This window comes from Apteryx mantelli, chromosome 5 (assembly GCF_036417845.1).
Source record: "Apteryx mantelli isolate bAptMan1 chromosome 5, bAptMan1.hap1, whole genome shotgun sequence".
Lineage (NCBI taxonomy): Eukaryota > Metazoa > Chordata > Aves > Apterygiformes > Apterygidae > Apteryx > Apteryx mantelli.
Genome location: NC_089982.1, coordinates 50,157,660 through 50,171,353, shown reverse-complemented (window position 1 = coordinate 50,171,353; position 13,694 = coordinate 50,157,660). Strand labels below are relative to the sequence as shown.

The 13,694-nt window shown below is 38.2% G+C and overlaps 1 protein-coding gene across 1 annotated transcript in view; it reads right to left on the bottom strand.

Annotated features, from left to right (window-relative positions):
- Window positions 1-13,694, bottom strand: part of TENM3 (teneurin transmembrane protein 3) — a 334,852-nt gene that overhangs the window by 52,067 nt on the left and 269,091 nt on the right. The window contains exons 14-18 of the mRNA XM_067297935.1: window positions 13,651-13,671; window positions 12,587-12,733; window positions 5,170-5,386; window positions 3,999-4,118; window positions 3,348-3,609 (exon numbers count right to left, since the gene is read on the bottom strand). Coding sequence (XP_067154036.1) covers window positions 3,348-3,609; window positions 3,999-4,118; window positions 5,170-5,386; window positions 12,587-12,733; window positions 13,651-13,671 — 767 coding nt within the window. The remainder of the gene's footprint in view (window positions 1-3,347; window positions 3,610-3,998; window positions 4,119-5,169; window positions 5,387-12,586; window positions 12,734-13,650; window positions 13,672-13,694) is intronic.

Below are 13,694 nucleotides of genomic sequence, written 5' to 3'. Positions count from 1 at the left end.
TCAGTACAAAATTAAAGTTTCGTAAATTTAGTTCAGTAAAAACAGGATGTAGCATCTACGTAACACTGAAATATCTAGGTATCCTATTAGGTTGCCTGCATGAATGACAAAACAGATTCATTTCTTAGGTGAAAACCTAGTCAACTCTGAATTTAAGAGAATCATTTTTAAGTCACTGGGGCCAGTATTTTCCCCTTAAATTCTTTTGGGTAAATAGATTTTGCCAACTTCTGCTATATAGTATTGCCAATAATGAAACACAGTCAGGGGATAAGGTAAAGAAAAAAAAAGTCAGCAACCTTGAACTGATTTTGAGAAAATCTATCTGCAGAAATGGTTCACCTGGGCAACACTTGAACTAAACTAAGCATCCCCTGTAGGTGGCTGGTCCCCTAAACATGCAGGTCTGCTCTAACCTACATTGGTCCCCTAACCACGTAGGTCACGCTCTCCAGACATAGCCAAAGCCATTTCTCTAAACTTGGGAAAACATGGAATTTGAAGGAAAACATCAGTCCTGATTCTCCCACACTCTTGAGACCACAGAGGCAAGCTGCTCAGGACCTGCAGAAGGCATCTGGGACCCTTGCAAGCATACCTAAGAGTGAACAACAGAAGCACAGAAGATGGAATGCCACAAAAACTCAGTTTCAAAACTGCTCAGTCTGACTCACATGTGGGTCTCTGCCAGGCCATGCTGCAGATGTAGCATACAGACAATTACTATGCTAGGAAAAAGACAGCAACAACATTACCTAGTACATATCAGCAGTTCCAGCTTAAACTGATCTTCTGCCTCATCTGCATGTAGTTTAACGTCTTGTTCCACACTGATTAATCCCAGCTAGTTAAGTCTAGGCAGAGCATGCTAACTTGCAATTAGAAGTAGATAAAAAATCATGGTTAAGTAATCCAAATTTAGTTAACCTGTTATTTGTTTATCTTCCCTCTTGAGTAATGACCTGTTGGGTCTTTGGGTCTATGATTGCACAGCTACCTACTGCATTCTTGCTTTGCTCTTACTTGCCCTCTTTTTTCTGTTTTTTCTTCTTTTGGGCTGCTTCTTCAGTACAGACTTTAATTTCCCCTCTAATCATTTTGGGACTCATAAACTACTAAGTATACTCTTTTGGAAACATTATCTCCAAAGGATGATGAAGCACTTCGAGGGATGATGATTACTGCAGCACATCATTTTCTCCTGTACGCGATACAGAGTGTTGCCACATCACATGAATAGGATGACTGATAATGACTGAAAGAATATGGGGAAGAGTTTCTTTCTCTCTGCCAGTCTCCCACACTGTAAATCTGGCTTTGCCTCCTTTTATGAAAAGATTGCAACAGTTCCTCAGGAACTGAACAGATAGTTTTGAATGGAATCTGAATCTGCCTTTTTTTTTTTTTTTAATCAGAGTCGTGAATTTTTTGGGAGACAGACTGTTGTGCATTATGCATTTCCAAAGGCACAGCTCCCACTTGCGGGGGCAGTGTATTATGTATATGGGATGAGCAAAGAATAGCACAGAGAACATTCCTTGATGTTTTTATACAGTATAGTTACTGAATTTTTGCATACATAATGATAGTACTTTTTTCACCTCATCAGAAATTACACATCAGCATCTACTGCATAATAACCTGTGAGAATGTGACCTTTTCTTCTGGTCGGTTTTCTAAAGAAATCACCCTGACCCAACATCTGTACTGTCTGCCACGCCTCCCACCTCACAACTTTTGAACTTGGCAGCCAATTTCAACCACATTTCAAATAACAGTAGAAATCTCAAATATAATTCATTTAGGGTTTATTAAAAAATGGGGTTCAGGTAGGGAAGAAGTATCCAAGTTTAATACTCCCATGGAGAAAAAGGCTGAGTGTGCTCCGTGGGGGAATGACTGGACATGGCAGTTAGCTGGGATTATAGCGATGGGTGGGAATTAGTAGGAAACCAAACTTCATTAGTCCCACTGCTCACAGAATGACTTGTTTATCTAAACATTACAATTGTTCCTTGAAAATATATATTTTCTGACATTTTTCTATTATTACTTTTTCTTGATTTATACACCACCTATTTAAGCTATTTTCCATCACTTCAGGAACAGAATCTATCATCTGTTGCCAAAACAAGGAAATTGGAGCTGTTTTTCTGTGGACTGTATTTTGCAAACACTTTTTTCTAATTGACTTGCAACTACCAAAGGCACAGAAGTGATAGTGAGGATAAAAGCGACCATTTGCTAGCACTGTCTAGGTCTGTGAGTGTTTAGCTGTAACTCTTTTGCAACTTTATTTTAAACCTGTTCCTTCCATGAATTGCTGAATTGCTCTTTTCTTAAAAGCTCTAAATGAAAACAACTTGAATACATTTTCTGTGTTCCCCTTGACGATGCAAAGACATTTCTTAGTGAATGGTCAAAAAGAGTGCCCTATATAATTATGAAATTGTGAGAGGGACAGAGAGAGACAGAGAGAGAAAGAGACAGAGAGAAAGAGAGACAGAGAGAGACAGAGAGAGTGAGAAAGAGTGAGAGCATGCGAGAAAGAGAGTGCGCAAGAGAGAGAGAGCGAGAGTGCTGTTTTAATAGGAAAAGCTTGACCAGAAATCAATAATGGGACAAATATTACTTCTTGAAATGCAAATCTGCTTTTAGAGTTGAGGAAGAACACCTTACTGATTAGTTATTTGAGACGAAGGAATCTAATACAATCAATGTTACAGAAAAAACATTCAAATCACGGTTCTTTCAGTTTAAAACAAGGTTTCGATGTTTTTAAATCTAATGTTTGGTCTGGGTATTACAAGGTCTGAGAAATTAGATTATCACACATGCTTACTGCCTTGCAAGCCTATCCTCAATGCTACAACCACAGAGTTCTCTTATTTTATAAAAATATGAGTGACATGCTACTTATCAGGACTAAATAGATAAGGTGAACTGTATGGGATTTTCAAACATAGTGGAAGAACACATTTTATTTTCAGTCCCTAAGGTACATTTCTAAGACTAACAGAAGGACAGCCAAAAAAGTCAGATGTACAACTGTGTGCCCATTTTAATGGAACAGTGTCCGATAGCTGAAGATACTGTGATTTAAATAATAGAAACAAATATAAAACCAAATATTGGTGTGCATCAAGCTTTCTTACCTGTTTCTTTTTTTTCAAATAAAATTAAAAAAATCATCCCATGGAACAAATAAATTTGTCTGAAAATCATCATCTGTTGCAATTTCTTACCAGTCAAAATTATTTATTTAAAAAAACAGTTTGCACTCTTTGCATTATAATCATTTAACAGTATTCTGAAATAAAATGCTGCTTATTTGAAGCACGCTTTACCTGTGTCTCTGGGATGATAGGACTGTCTTCTGGAGAAATTCGAAAGAGGGTAGATAAAGGTGAGGACACAATAACAGGGTTTGGCCTTACAAATCCACTCAGATCACAACTAGGAATGTCATTCTCTTCCTTTTTCATGACCAGGGTATCCATGACATAAAAGACATTCCAGGGAATCCATACTGTGTGAAACTGCGTCAGGAAGGGCGATCGTTCAAACACCAGTGTCAGAGAGGCACCACCATTTGCTACCAAGTCAAACCTAGAAAAAAAGCAGGGTTAGCTATTCAGCAAATTCCCAAAGCCATCTACAGTTTCCATTTTACTGATTGATTCTTCATCCTATTGTACTGCTCTGAAGACAGAATAGCTCTACTGGGAACAATGGAGAAATCAATTAAATTACATTACATAATACTGCACTCAGAGAATGGAGAATTTGGGACGCAGCATTTAAATTAAACAAGCCCGTTTACTTCTGAAGTATATAATCGTCATGCTTAACATTATTTGAAGAATGTACAAAGTACAGCTTTCCTCATTAATTTTTTCATGTCTTTTGTTTCCATTATTTTATTTCTACAAGCGACTCCTGATTTATTAATGTATTTGTTGTTTCTGTGTCTTAAAAGTGCTTCAAAGTGAACTTACATTCCATCTTGGCGAGTGATTGTATATCCATATTCTGGATAGTGTAAAAAGGAGACATTAACTCCAATGAGTGGAGTTCCATCAGCAGTTAATACTTGGCCCCTTACGACAGATGCAAGACTGTGAAAAAGATGCAAGATCATATTACAAATTTCTTAGTTCTCTTCTAAATAAGTAACAGCTAATTCAGTGAACACACACGCACACACATCTCTCTTCATGATATCAAGTACTGTTAACAAAAACATTCCTGAGCTTCTAACCCTTTTACAAGTTCACATAATTTACATTCTCTAAACATATGCCTCAACATCTACAGCTAATCACTTTCTTTTAATTTAGCTGAGTTTACTTTAGTTCATTTTGTCTGTACTGAGTTACTAAGACCAATAATTCAATGAAGAATTTTAAGAACTTATAAACTCTAGATGTTCCACTATAAGTCATACCTCTGGCAGATTCATAAAGGAAAATGTATTTTTCAATTAGTATCAGAGCAATCTGTAAAACTGCAGGGACTAAGTACAAAATTTAAAAGAGCAATAAGGAACATTTGTGCAACAACTTTTAATCAACTGCTGTGCCCAAACACATTTAATGTTGTCAAATTACTGCAAACACAGTAGTTCTAGTGTAAATCATCTTCTTTCACTCAGTGAGATCTAAGACACCTGCTTCCTGTTACTGGTTTATTTTCAGGTCATTACTGCTTCATAGAGCACCAATAGAGTCAAATAGTTTATGCAATTATACTGTCATGCACTTAACAGTTCCATTACATTAATTCATAATTTATATTATTTAGTGAGCTCAGTTTTAGAAGTGCAGCTTTGCTTTTCCTTCTGAAGTGCTTTCATTGCTTTGATATATTTCCAACTGTGCTAACCCAAATCAACTGGTTAAACTAAGATTTATTTAATCATTAATGAAGTGCCCTGTTAGAATACAGGTACTAAGCATGGCAAGTACCTGCTGTAACCTACTGGCACTAGCAATTTGAATTTTGTAGGAAAGGAGACAAAATGACAATTTGATAATATTAAGACAAAATGTCTTTGCTGAAAGCCCACTCCATGACATTTTCAATCACAGTGGCTCTCCTCCTAATATGACTCTCACACACTCTTCAATCGCTTTTCATAGTCATGAGTAAAAGATGAGTCATGCCCACCTCTTGTTGAAAGGACTTTCGCCAGGTATGACATGAGTGCTGTCTGCACCTATGAGAAAACTGATCCGGTCATAAAATGCTTTGGCAGCTTGCTGAGATGGCGATTGTTGGCTTTGGCTGATAATATCTTGGGGATCAGGTAGTCCACGACAATAAGGCTGATTTTGGCAAGAACTCTGCAAACAGCAGTCAGGATCCATACAGTCAACTAGTCCATCTGTTGGCAGAAATTCACACAAATGAACACACTCTTCTTCCTGTGCTTTGTATGAGAAGAAGCCAGCTAGCAGTGAGATTAAAAAAATTATGCAGTATGAAAGAATATTAATAACTAATATTAGTACGAATTCACTCTCAATTAATGCTAGTTTGTTCCCTCTGCATTCTTAAACTCTTATGAAAATTCATGCAAGCTGAATGCAGTCAGTGTCTTGTAGGTATTAAACGTATTTATTCAATACTTTTCTAAAAACTTGTGGAACAAATCAGAAAATGCGGGGACTCAGGCGCTGCATACACTCTTAACTTATAAATATTAAACATTTGTAGGGGGGCTAAGTAGCTTTTATCTGAGGTTATTTGGCTTGCTAGGGAAAAGAAACAAGTAACTCCTACTCTGCTGTTTTCCTGAACTTTTTAAGCATACGTATGCTGCAAGTAGCTTTAAATATTTAACAACATTTATCAAGGTGGATTCCTTTACACTTTGGAAGAAGGATTTTGTTGCTAGTGGCAAAGGCAATTTCCACAACTATTTTGCATGGAAATGTATGAGAAAACAAAATCTGTACTTAACATTTAGATTTTATTCTGAATGCACTGATGAGGAATACTGGCCAGTACAAACAAGATTTAAACACACGGGTGCCTTTACGCTTATGTGCTTAATATTCACATATAATGAGCATTAGATCTGTCACATCACTGGAAATCTAATTTGGTGAAAGATTAAAATCAAGATCAAATTGATAACTACTAATTTGCTGTAAGTAAAGTCATAAGGAAAACGAGCTTGGAAATGTCAGCTACAGAAAATTTCTAGATGAATGTAATATGGTATCGCATAGCTGATAATTGCTTCCCCAAAAGAACAGCAAGACTGAAATAGCTCAAACGTTTTATTATTCCATTTAGATTACAGAGGGAGCTTGCTTGCTGCAACTGAACTGAAAAACATATCCACATAGCATTCTGAGGAAGCCCATGACTGCTTCTTTCACAAAAGTATCTAGCTTTATAGTAAAACTTCTTTTTGAAGGGAAAAGTATCATCCATTTTTGCTCAATCGTATGTTGAAAGAACGTAAGTAAACAGAGATCTTCTAAAGGTATTCCTCTAAGAATTGCCTTGCTATGCGGATCAGAGGACTAGCAAAATAGTAGAGAACTGGGATTTCTGTTCTTTTGCACATCTAAAATTCCTATTTAATGCAGTTGACACTGAAGTGAGTTCAAGGAATATAAAAGGCATGAAAAAATCATCATTAAGTACATCAAAGTTTAAACTCTTTTTTAAGAGAAAAGAAATATTGATTTTTCCTGGGAGGAGAGGTTGATAGACCAGACGGCTGTGCTGCCATTCAGAGGGACCTCGACAGGCTAGAGAAATGAGCAGAGAGGAAACTCATGAAGTTGAATAAAGGGAAATGCAAGGAATAACCCAGGCACCAGGACTGGCTGGGGGCTGACTGGCTGGCAAGCAGCTTTGCAGAGAAGGCTCTGGGGGTCCTGGTGGACAAGTTGATCACTGGCCAGCAACGTGCCCTTGGGGCAAAGAAGGCCAATGGTATCCTGGGCAGCATTAGGGAAAGCGTTGCCAGTAGGTCGAGGGAGGTGATCCTCCCCCTCTGCTCAGCCCTGGTGAGACATATCTGGAGTGCTGGGTCCAATGCTGGGCTCCCCAGTACAAGAAAGACATGGACATACTGGAGTGGGGTTAGTCAAACTAAGATGATTAAGGCACTGGAGCAACTCCCAGAGATGGGACTGAGAGATGAGACTGAGCGCTCCCAGAGATGGGAGCTTTCCCAGAGAAATGGGACTGTTCAGCTTGGAGAAGAGAAGGCTCAGGACGGATCATACCAATGTGTATAAATATCTGAAGGGAGGGTGTAAAGAAGACAGAGCTGGACTCTTCTCAGGGGTGCCCAGTGAAAGGACAAGAGGAAATTCCATTTAAAAATGAGAAAAAATTTGTTTTTTACTGTGCGGGTGGTTGAACACTGGAACAGGTTGCCCAGAGGGGCTGTGGACTCTCCATTCTTGGAGATGCTCAAAACCTGACTGGACATGCCCCTGAGCAACCTGTTTTAGGTGGTCCTGCTAAAGCAGGTGGGTTGGACTAGATAATCTCCAGAGGTCCCTGCCAGCCTCAACCATTCTGTGAGTCTGTGATTGTCTACAGTCTCATTCTTGTACAATATGAAGCTCCTTTCTAGCTGAAGTACTGAGCTCCCTTGCTGGTTTTAACTCTAGAAGTCTGGATCAGTGCCAAAACTAAGGGTACTGACGATTAAAAGCATAGTTTGGGTTTTTTATACCTCTCTCTGGTCTCCCAGGCAATATCTGGTACAGTTGCCAAAGGAATGCTAAAATTTAGTCATTCATCTTTGTTAGTTTATAAAAAGCAAATGCACATCTGGTGTATAGTCTGCAGGTCATAAAACTGCATGAGATTGACACCTTCTGAACTAATCAGCTGGAAATGCATTTTTACAAGCCTCTCCACTAACATCAATCAGAGAAAGAATCTCATTTTCACCAGCCAAGATACAGGGACACACTGTTTGGTATTCTTCTGTGGAGTTTACCAGCAACTTGTCCAGGCGAGAGACGGATGGTTATGAATCTGGCTCCTTATAACCTCAGAAAACATTTTTCATTCTTTATCCGTACTTATGTGGCTAGAGCTATCTAGTACCACTAAGTTGACTACACTATTGCACTGTGTGAAGCAGAGTAAAATTTCCTTTCTGAAATAGCTCTGTAAAATTATTGATGAACTTTGTTTAGCCTGAAAAATATGAGTCTTAGCGCAACCCTGGCTTACCAGCTATATCATTCAAATGCGATAGCAAAATTATAAGGAAAACAGAAACTTACAGCTGGACAATCATTATCAACCTCAGAAGGCTATTTTATGTTTTTTTTTGTTCTAGATATAAATGGTTCCTCTATACACAGCAGATGTAACGAGTCCATTAGCGTTTTCCTCCTCAAAAGCTTAAAGTCTAGTTGTGAAAATCTTGACTAATGCTACTTTTCCCTTTGTTGCAAAATGCACAGAATTGCAATGGAGCACAATCTGGTGATAAGATTACTTATTTGGAGAGACTAATAAAAACAAAAAATGTTAAATGAGGAGAATCAAGACTTCTATGGAGGATTCCTGCACTTCTGAATGTCTAAAAATAAGATGCATGAGTGTGAATGTTTGCCTTTGAGTGGAATTTAAAGGGTATATATAAAACTGCTGGAAGGAAGAAAATCTGTGGGACAAAATAATTCCAGATTATAAATTCCACCAGAGTGTCGAGAGTGGATCATGCCTATGACCTACATAAATCACATTGTTGGTAAATAATTTAATTGTATATTTAAGTAACACAGAAACTCTATGAAGTGAAATTCAGTGTCTGTATAGGAAGAAAACAGTTTTGGAGCCATACTGCTGCCCATCCCACCAGAACAGTTTCAGTGACTGCGGTACACTAAGGCAAGAGGCTGTAATGGACAGAAAACTCAGTACTGAGCAACCTCAGTTATCCTCACATATATGAAGATCACATTGTGTTATCCCGAGCAGCGCACAAGGACCTTGCTCAATGAGTTACTATTGCAGTACCTATGGCGGAGTACCCATAACATAGTCAACATTCTTGTTGGAGTGAAGAAGCCTAAAATATCAAGTGTTAGGCTCTAAATTAACTGTCATTCCAGAAACGAATCTTGGCCTCATGGCAGATAAGTTCTACAGATACACCAATCCCCCACTCCCCAGCAGCCATGGAGGCAAACAGAAAGGTGAAGAATAGTGGGGAAGTATTTGAGCACAAACCAGAGAACATTAGTGTGCCACTTTATCGATCCTAATTCAAGTAGAAACTTTCTGAAATGTCCTGAGCTTGCGTTATCTTTGTGCTTATTTAGTTTATCTTTTGACATGCAAAACATCCTGAGGCACTAAGTTCCTATTTTAATTAGCAGCCTGCTTGAATACAAAAGAAAATATAATTCCACATATGCCTATTTCTTACATGCTTTTCCGAAGCATTTGCTATTAGCCACTGTTAAATAAGGGACACTGGGCTAGGTGATCTTTAGTCCGACTCTGTAGTCCCCTGTGACAGTATTTATCATAAGCAGGCTGTCCTAGCCCGTGCAAGTAATTATAAAAATCAACTGCTAAGCAAACCTTGTTTTGTTATTTATTTTAATTTTAGCAATAAAAGAATGTTAATAATCCCTACCAGTGATAACCTGTCACTACTCTTAATAATTGAATAGGAACCAATAAAGAGCAAGCCTAACAAAGTAACCTCTTTAATAAAAGACCTACCTAAACTAAAGAGTCCACAGTTTATTCTTCCTATGGAATGATGACAAAACATGTCCCAGTTTGTTAAAGTATTATAGCAAAACATTTTTTCCTAAGTAAGGAAGTCAGGCTTATTCCACCCATGGAAAATTCTGACTCCTGGTGAACTTTCCCCTCGCCCCACAGAGCCATTAAGAGTTCAATTCAGCCTAAGGTCTGCTTGTGGCACCTGTGCTCCTTCTAAGTTGTTAAAACGTATGGAAAATTCTGTTATTTACTATCTAAATCAAACACATAGAAAAATAGAGAAAGGGTGTGATCTGTAAGACTTTCAAAAATCCATATTACAATGAAGACACGTAATAATCATCCCATAATATGTCAATAGCACACAGGAGGGAAAATGATCAAGAATGTCCTTTGTTCCATAATCATTTCCTATGGATAATTTTCCCATTGAAGCCAGTGGATGTTCATGCTCACAGAATTTGAACACTCAGTTCCAGAAAGAGCTAAGAATTAAAGCAAGAGCAGACACTGTTCTTAATATGAACTACAGTCATACTAATATATGAAATATATTTCATCCAGTGTATGATGAAACATAAACATTAACCACAGTATATCAATTAGCTAACAGCCAAGATAACTTTAATTATACAACCACTGAGCCTAGCGTGATGTAAATCACACTACTTGGGGTCATCAGTATAAATTCAGCCTAAGTGCTCAAACAACCTAATCTTCCACAGTAAACAAATACGGCAAAGAGACGTCCTTTGCCATTACCTGTAGCTGTCTGCAGTCTGAACAGCTTGCTTGAGAGATTAGTGGGCTGACTGCAAGTATTCTTGGAACAGGAAGAAACAGTGCTTCTCTTTCCAGGTGGACTTCTGGTAAAGAGAACTTACCTTTCCCAGTTTTGTTTGGTATCCTCACAGTTTTTAATCTAATTTAATTTAAATGTTATAGTTTAACCTTTTTCCTCAGCCATTAATCAAAGACTGAAGTGAATACGCTTACTGAAGCACATAAATGAAAAATAAGAACCACTAAAAGAGAAATGCCAATGACAAATAGCATTATGTAGGTCAATCATGGCAAAACAGCTGGCCAACCCCTACCTCATACATAGCTGGGTCATGTCTGAAAAGGAAATAATAATAAAAAACAAGAGAAAAGGCAATGCAAATATCACTCTTAAAGCTTTTTTTTCTATATTGTCTTTCTTTCTAAACTTTAACTCACCCTGTTAGTTCCTTCTGCTCCAATTCCTTGTTCTTTTTCCCCTTTTACTCACAAACAACTATCATTTTTTCAGTCTGAAGGAGCATCTTCTTTTCCCTTGTTCTCTTTATGTGCATTCCTGTTCACTGCTTCTCTTCCTCCTGCTGCTCTGTTATCTGCTGTTGACTCTCTCTTGCGTTCTGACATGCCGCCTCATTCTATTATCTTTAATATTTATTGAATCTGTTTTAGTCTATCCTTGGGCTTTTTTTTTGGCTTTTTTTTTTTTCCCCTATATCACCTATTTTTTCCCTCCAAATTGCCTTTGTTCTAACCTTTCTAATTTCTCTTCCTCCTTGCTTTGTCTCTTTTCATGCTTGCAGGTTTCCTGTCTTCCTTATGCTCATAATCCTTTGGTACATCTGAACCTAACTCCCTGAATGGCACATCTCTGCATGAAGAGCCTATGGCTGAATCACTCCTCTTGCTCCCTTCACACATGCAGAAATACAGGTTTGCACTAGCTCACTGCAGACCAGATCATCTCAGATTCTTCAGGCCCCTAAATGTGCAAAGTTGATTCAAAATATAAAATACGTAAAGGAGAAGTGTGGTAAATCAAATGATGTGTAAGACAGTAAATAACGGCAGCACTGTTTTGACCATGTTATTTATTTTCCCCAGGAAGTAAATGTTGCCGTAATCTACGGTTTTTGATGTCTCAGATCCCAACTGCAATCAGGATATAAGAGTAAACAGCCAACCAAAATGGGAAAGATATAGACAGTCTAAAGCTGAAAGATAAGGTCAGTCACATATGACATCATCACCCAAAAGCCCTAATGGAGTTTCTTATCTCTGCTCTGGATCTGAAGGTGTTAAAAAAAAAAAAAGAGTAGATGAGAGAGCAAGAAAGACAACAAAAGTATTACAATGTTCTAATATTTGACTACATTCACAGTTTAACTGGTTTTGTGAGTTTTTTGTGGGATTTGAGTCATGTCAGAAAGTCACAGCCCCTCTGTCTTCACTACCCGACAATGATTTGATCACAGATTGATTCCTTCAGTCAACAGTCCTGCATGCATCTCATTGCAGATTGTTATCTGTCACATGAGTGACAGACTGCAGAAAAGCAAGCAGAAAAAAGAAAGACTTCTAGAAGCATCCTGTCAATTATCTGAGCATTCACAGACTATGGATGAATAAGATCTTCGTAGACTGGGCAAGCCATTGTTTCCAGAAATAATATCACAGGTCAAAATGTAAAGTCCCTATTTGGTCTTTTCTCTTGGGATAATTTTCTTGTGAGGTCACTGAAAATTTGAACTCCCATCTTTCTTTTTTTTTTTTTTTTCCCACTGCAATTCATTGAATTGAGACCATGCTTTATTCCAGTACAGAGAAACATCACAGGGAAACTACCGTGCCACCAATCAGTTTCCAAGCACATATTTCATCTGTTGCAATAATCTTGTAAGGCTTTGCTTGTATGCCATACGAAAGCAGCAAATGTTGCAGTGCATTCTTACAGGCACGAGAGCGAGTAAAACACACACGTGACTCTCTAAGCTGTATTTTTTCACCCGACTGTAAAATCTCAGTTCCTCAATATATTTTCCCCAATGTTAAAACTTTAGTTGGTGTATCTTACCTCCTTCGTTGTCCTTACTGTCAGTGCAAAGGGTTTCCATGGCCACATCGCAGCCGGCTCCCCGCCACCCCGGCTGGCAGACGCAATGCCAGCCGTTCTGGTCCAGCGTGCACCTCCCGTTGCTGTTGCACAGGCCAGGGCAGCCCTCTGTTGAAACAGACAAAGCAGAAAATCACGAGTGATTTAAATATTGCAACCATGAACCAAAAAAATACAAACAAGGGACACTTACTGGGAACAGGCCTTTAAAACAGCACAAATACTGTAATTGCACATGGAGTGGAACAGCAACATTACCTGGGGAACATAATTCTTAACAAAGTGGCATCTGTGATTGGCCTGACACTTGAGACACCACTTACCTGTACAGGCAGGAAATATATGCACCAATCCTCTAAATACCTGCAGGCCAGACAAAATTAAGTTTGTTTTTTAATTTTTTATTTTTTTGGCAAAGTAACAAGAGATGAGTGCACAGCGCAAACACAGCTGCGTAAAATGATACATTTTTCTGCGCTCATAAAATAGAACATTATTTGCTCTATGCAATATTGGTTACTTACTGGTATAAATATTTCAGCTCCCTGTTACTAAGACCAAATCCCTCCAAATTCTTAAGTAGGAAAGCGTGTATGATTTTAGGCATATAATAACAGAGAATGTTAACTTTATCTGGTCTCAGAGTTGCCGTATATTCATGTGAAATTACAGTGTGTTAAGTAATTGCACAAAGTATAGGCCAGTTTTAATGACTATACTTTATGCCAAAAGTACATTCCTTTTCACAGAATAAGCAAAGCCCAGGAAATAGTGAAGCAGCTTAGCATCTATTCTAACAAACATTAGGATTCAGGCTGCATACGGATGGGACAGGACCAACAAGATTTCCAACTAAATGTAATAGCTGCGCGTATTTGATTACTTAGGACGGACAAAATGAAATACCATAAGGACCACAATAAAACATTGATAGACTGAACAAAAACACGGTAGTGACGTGCTTCAAGACAGATAGCAGAGAGTGATTTTTTGTGACAGTCTCCCTAAGGCTTTTGTGCTGTTACCTTTATATCCTATCTTGTCTGCTTTTATGGCCGGGAGGGAAAAT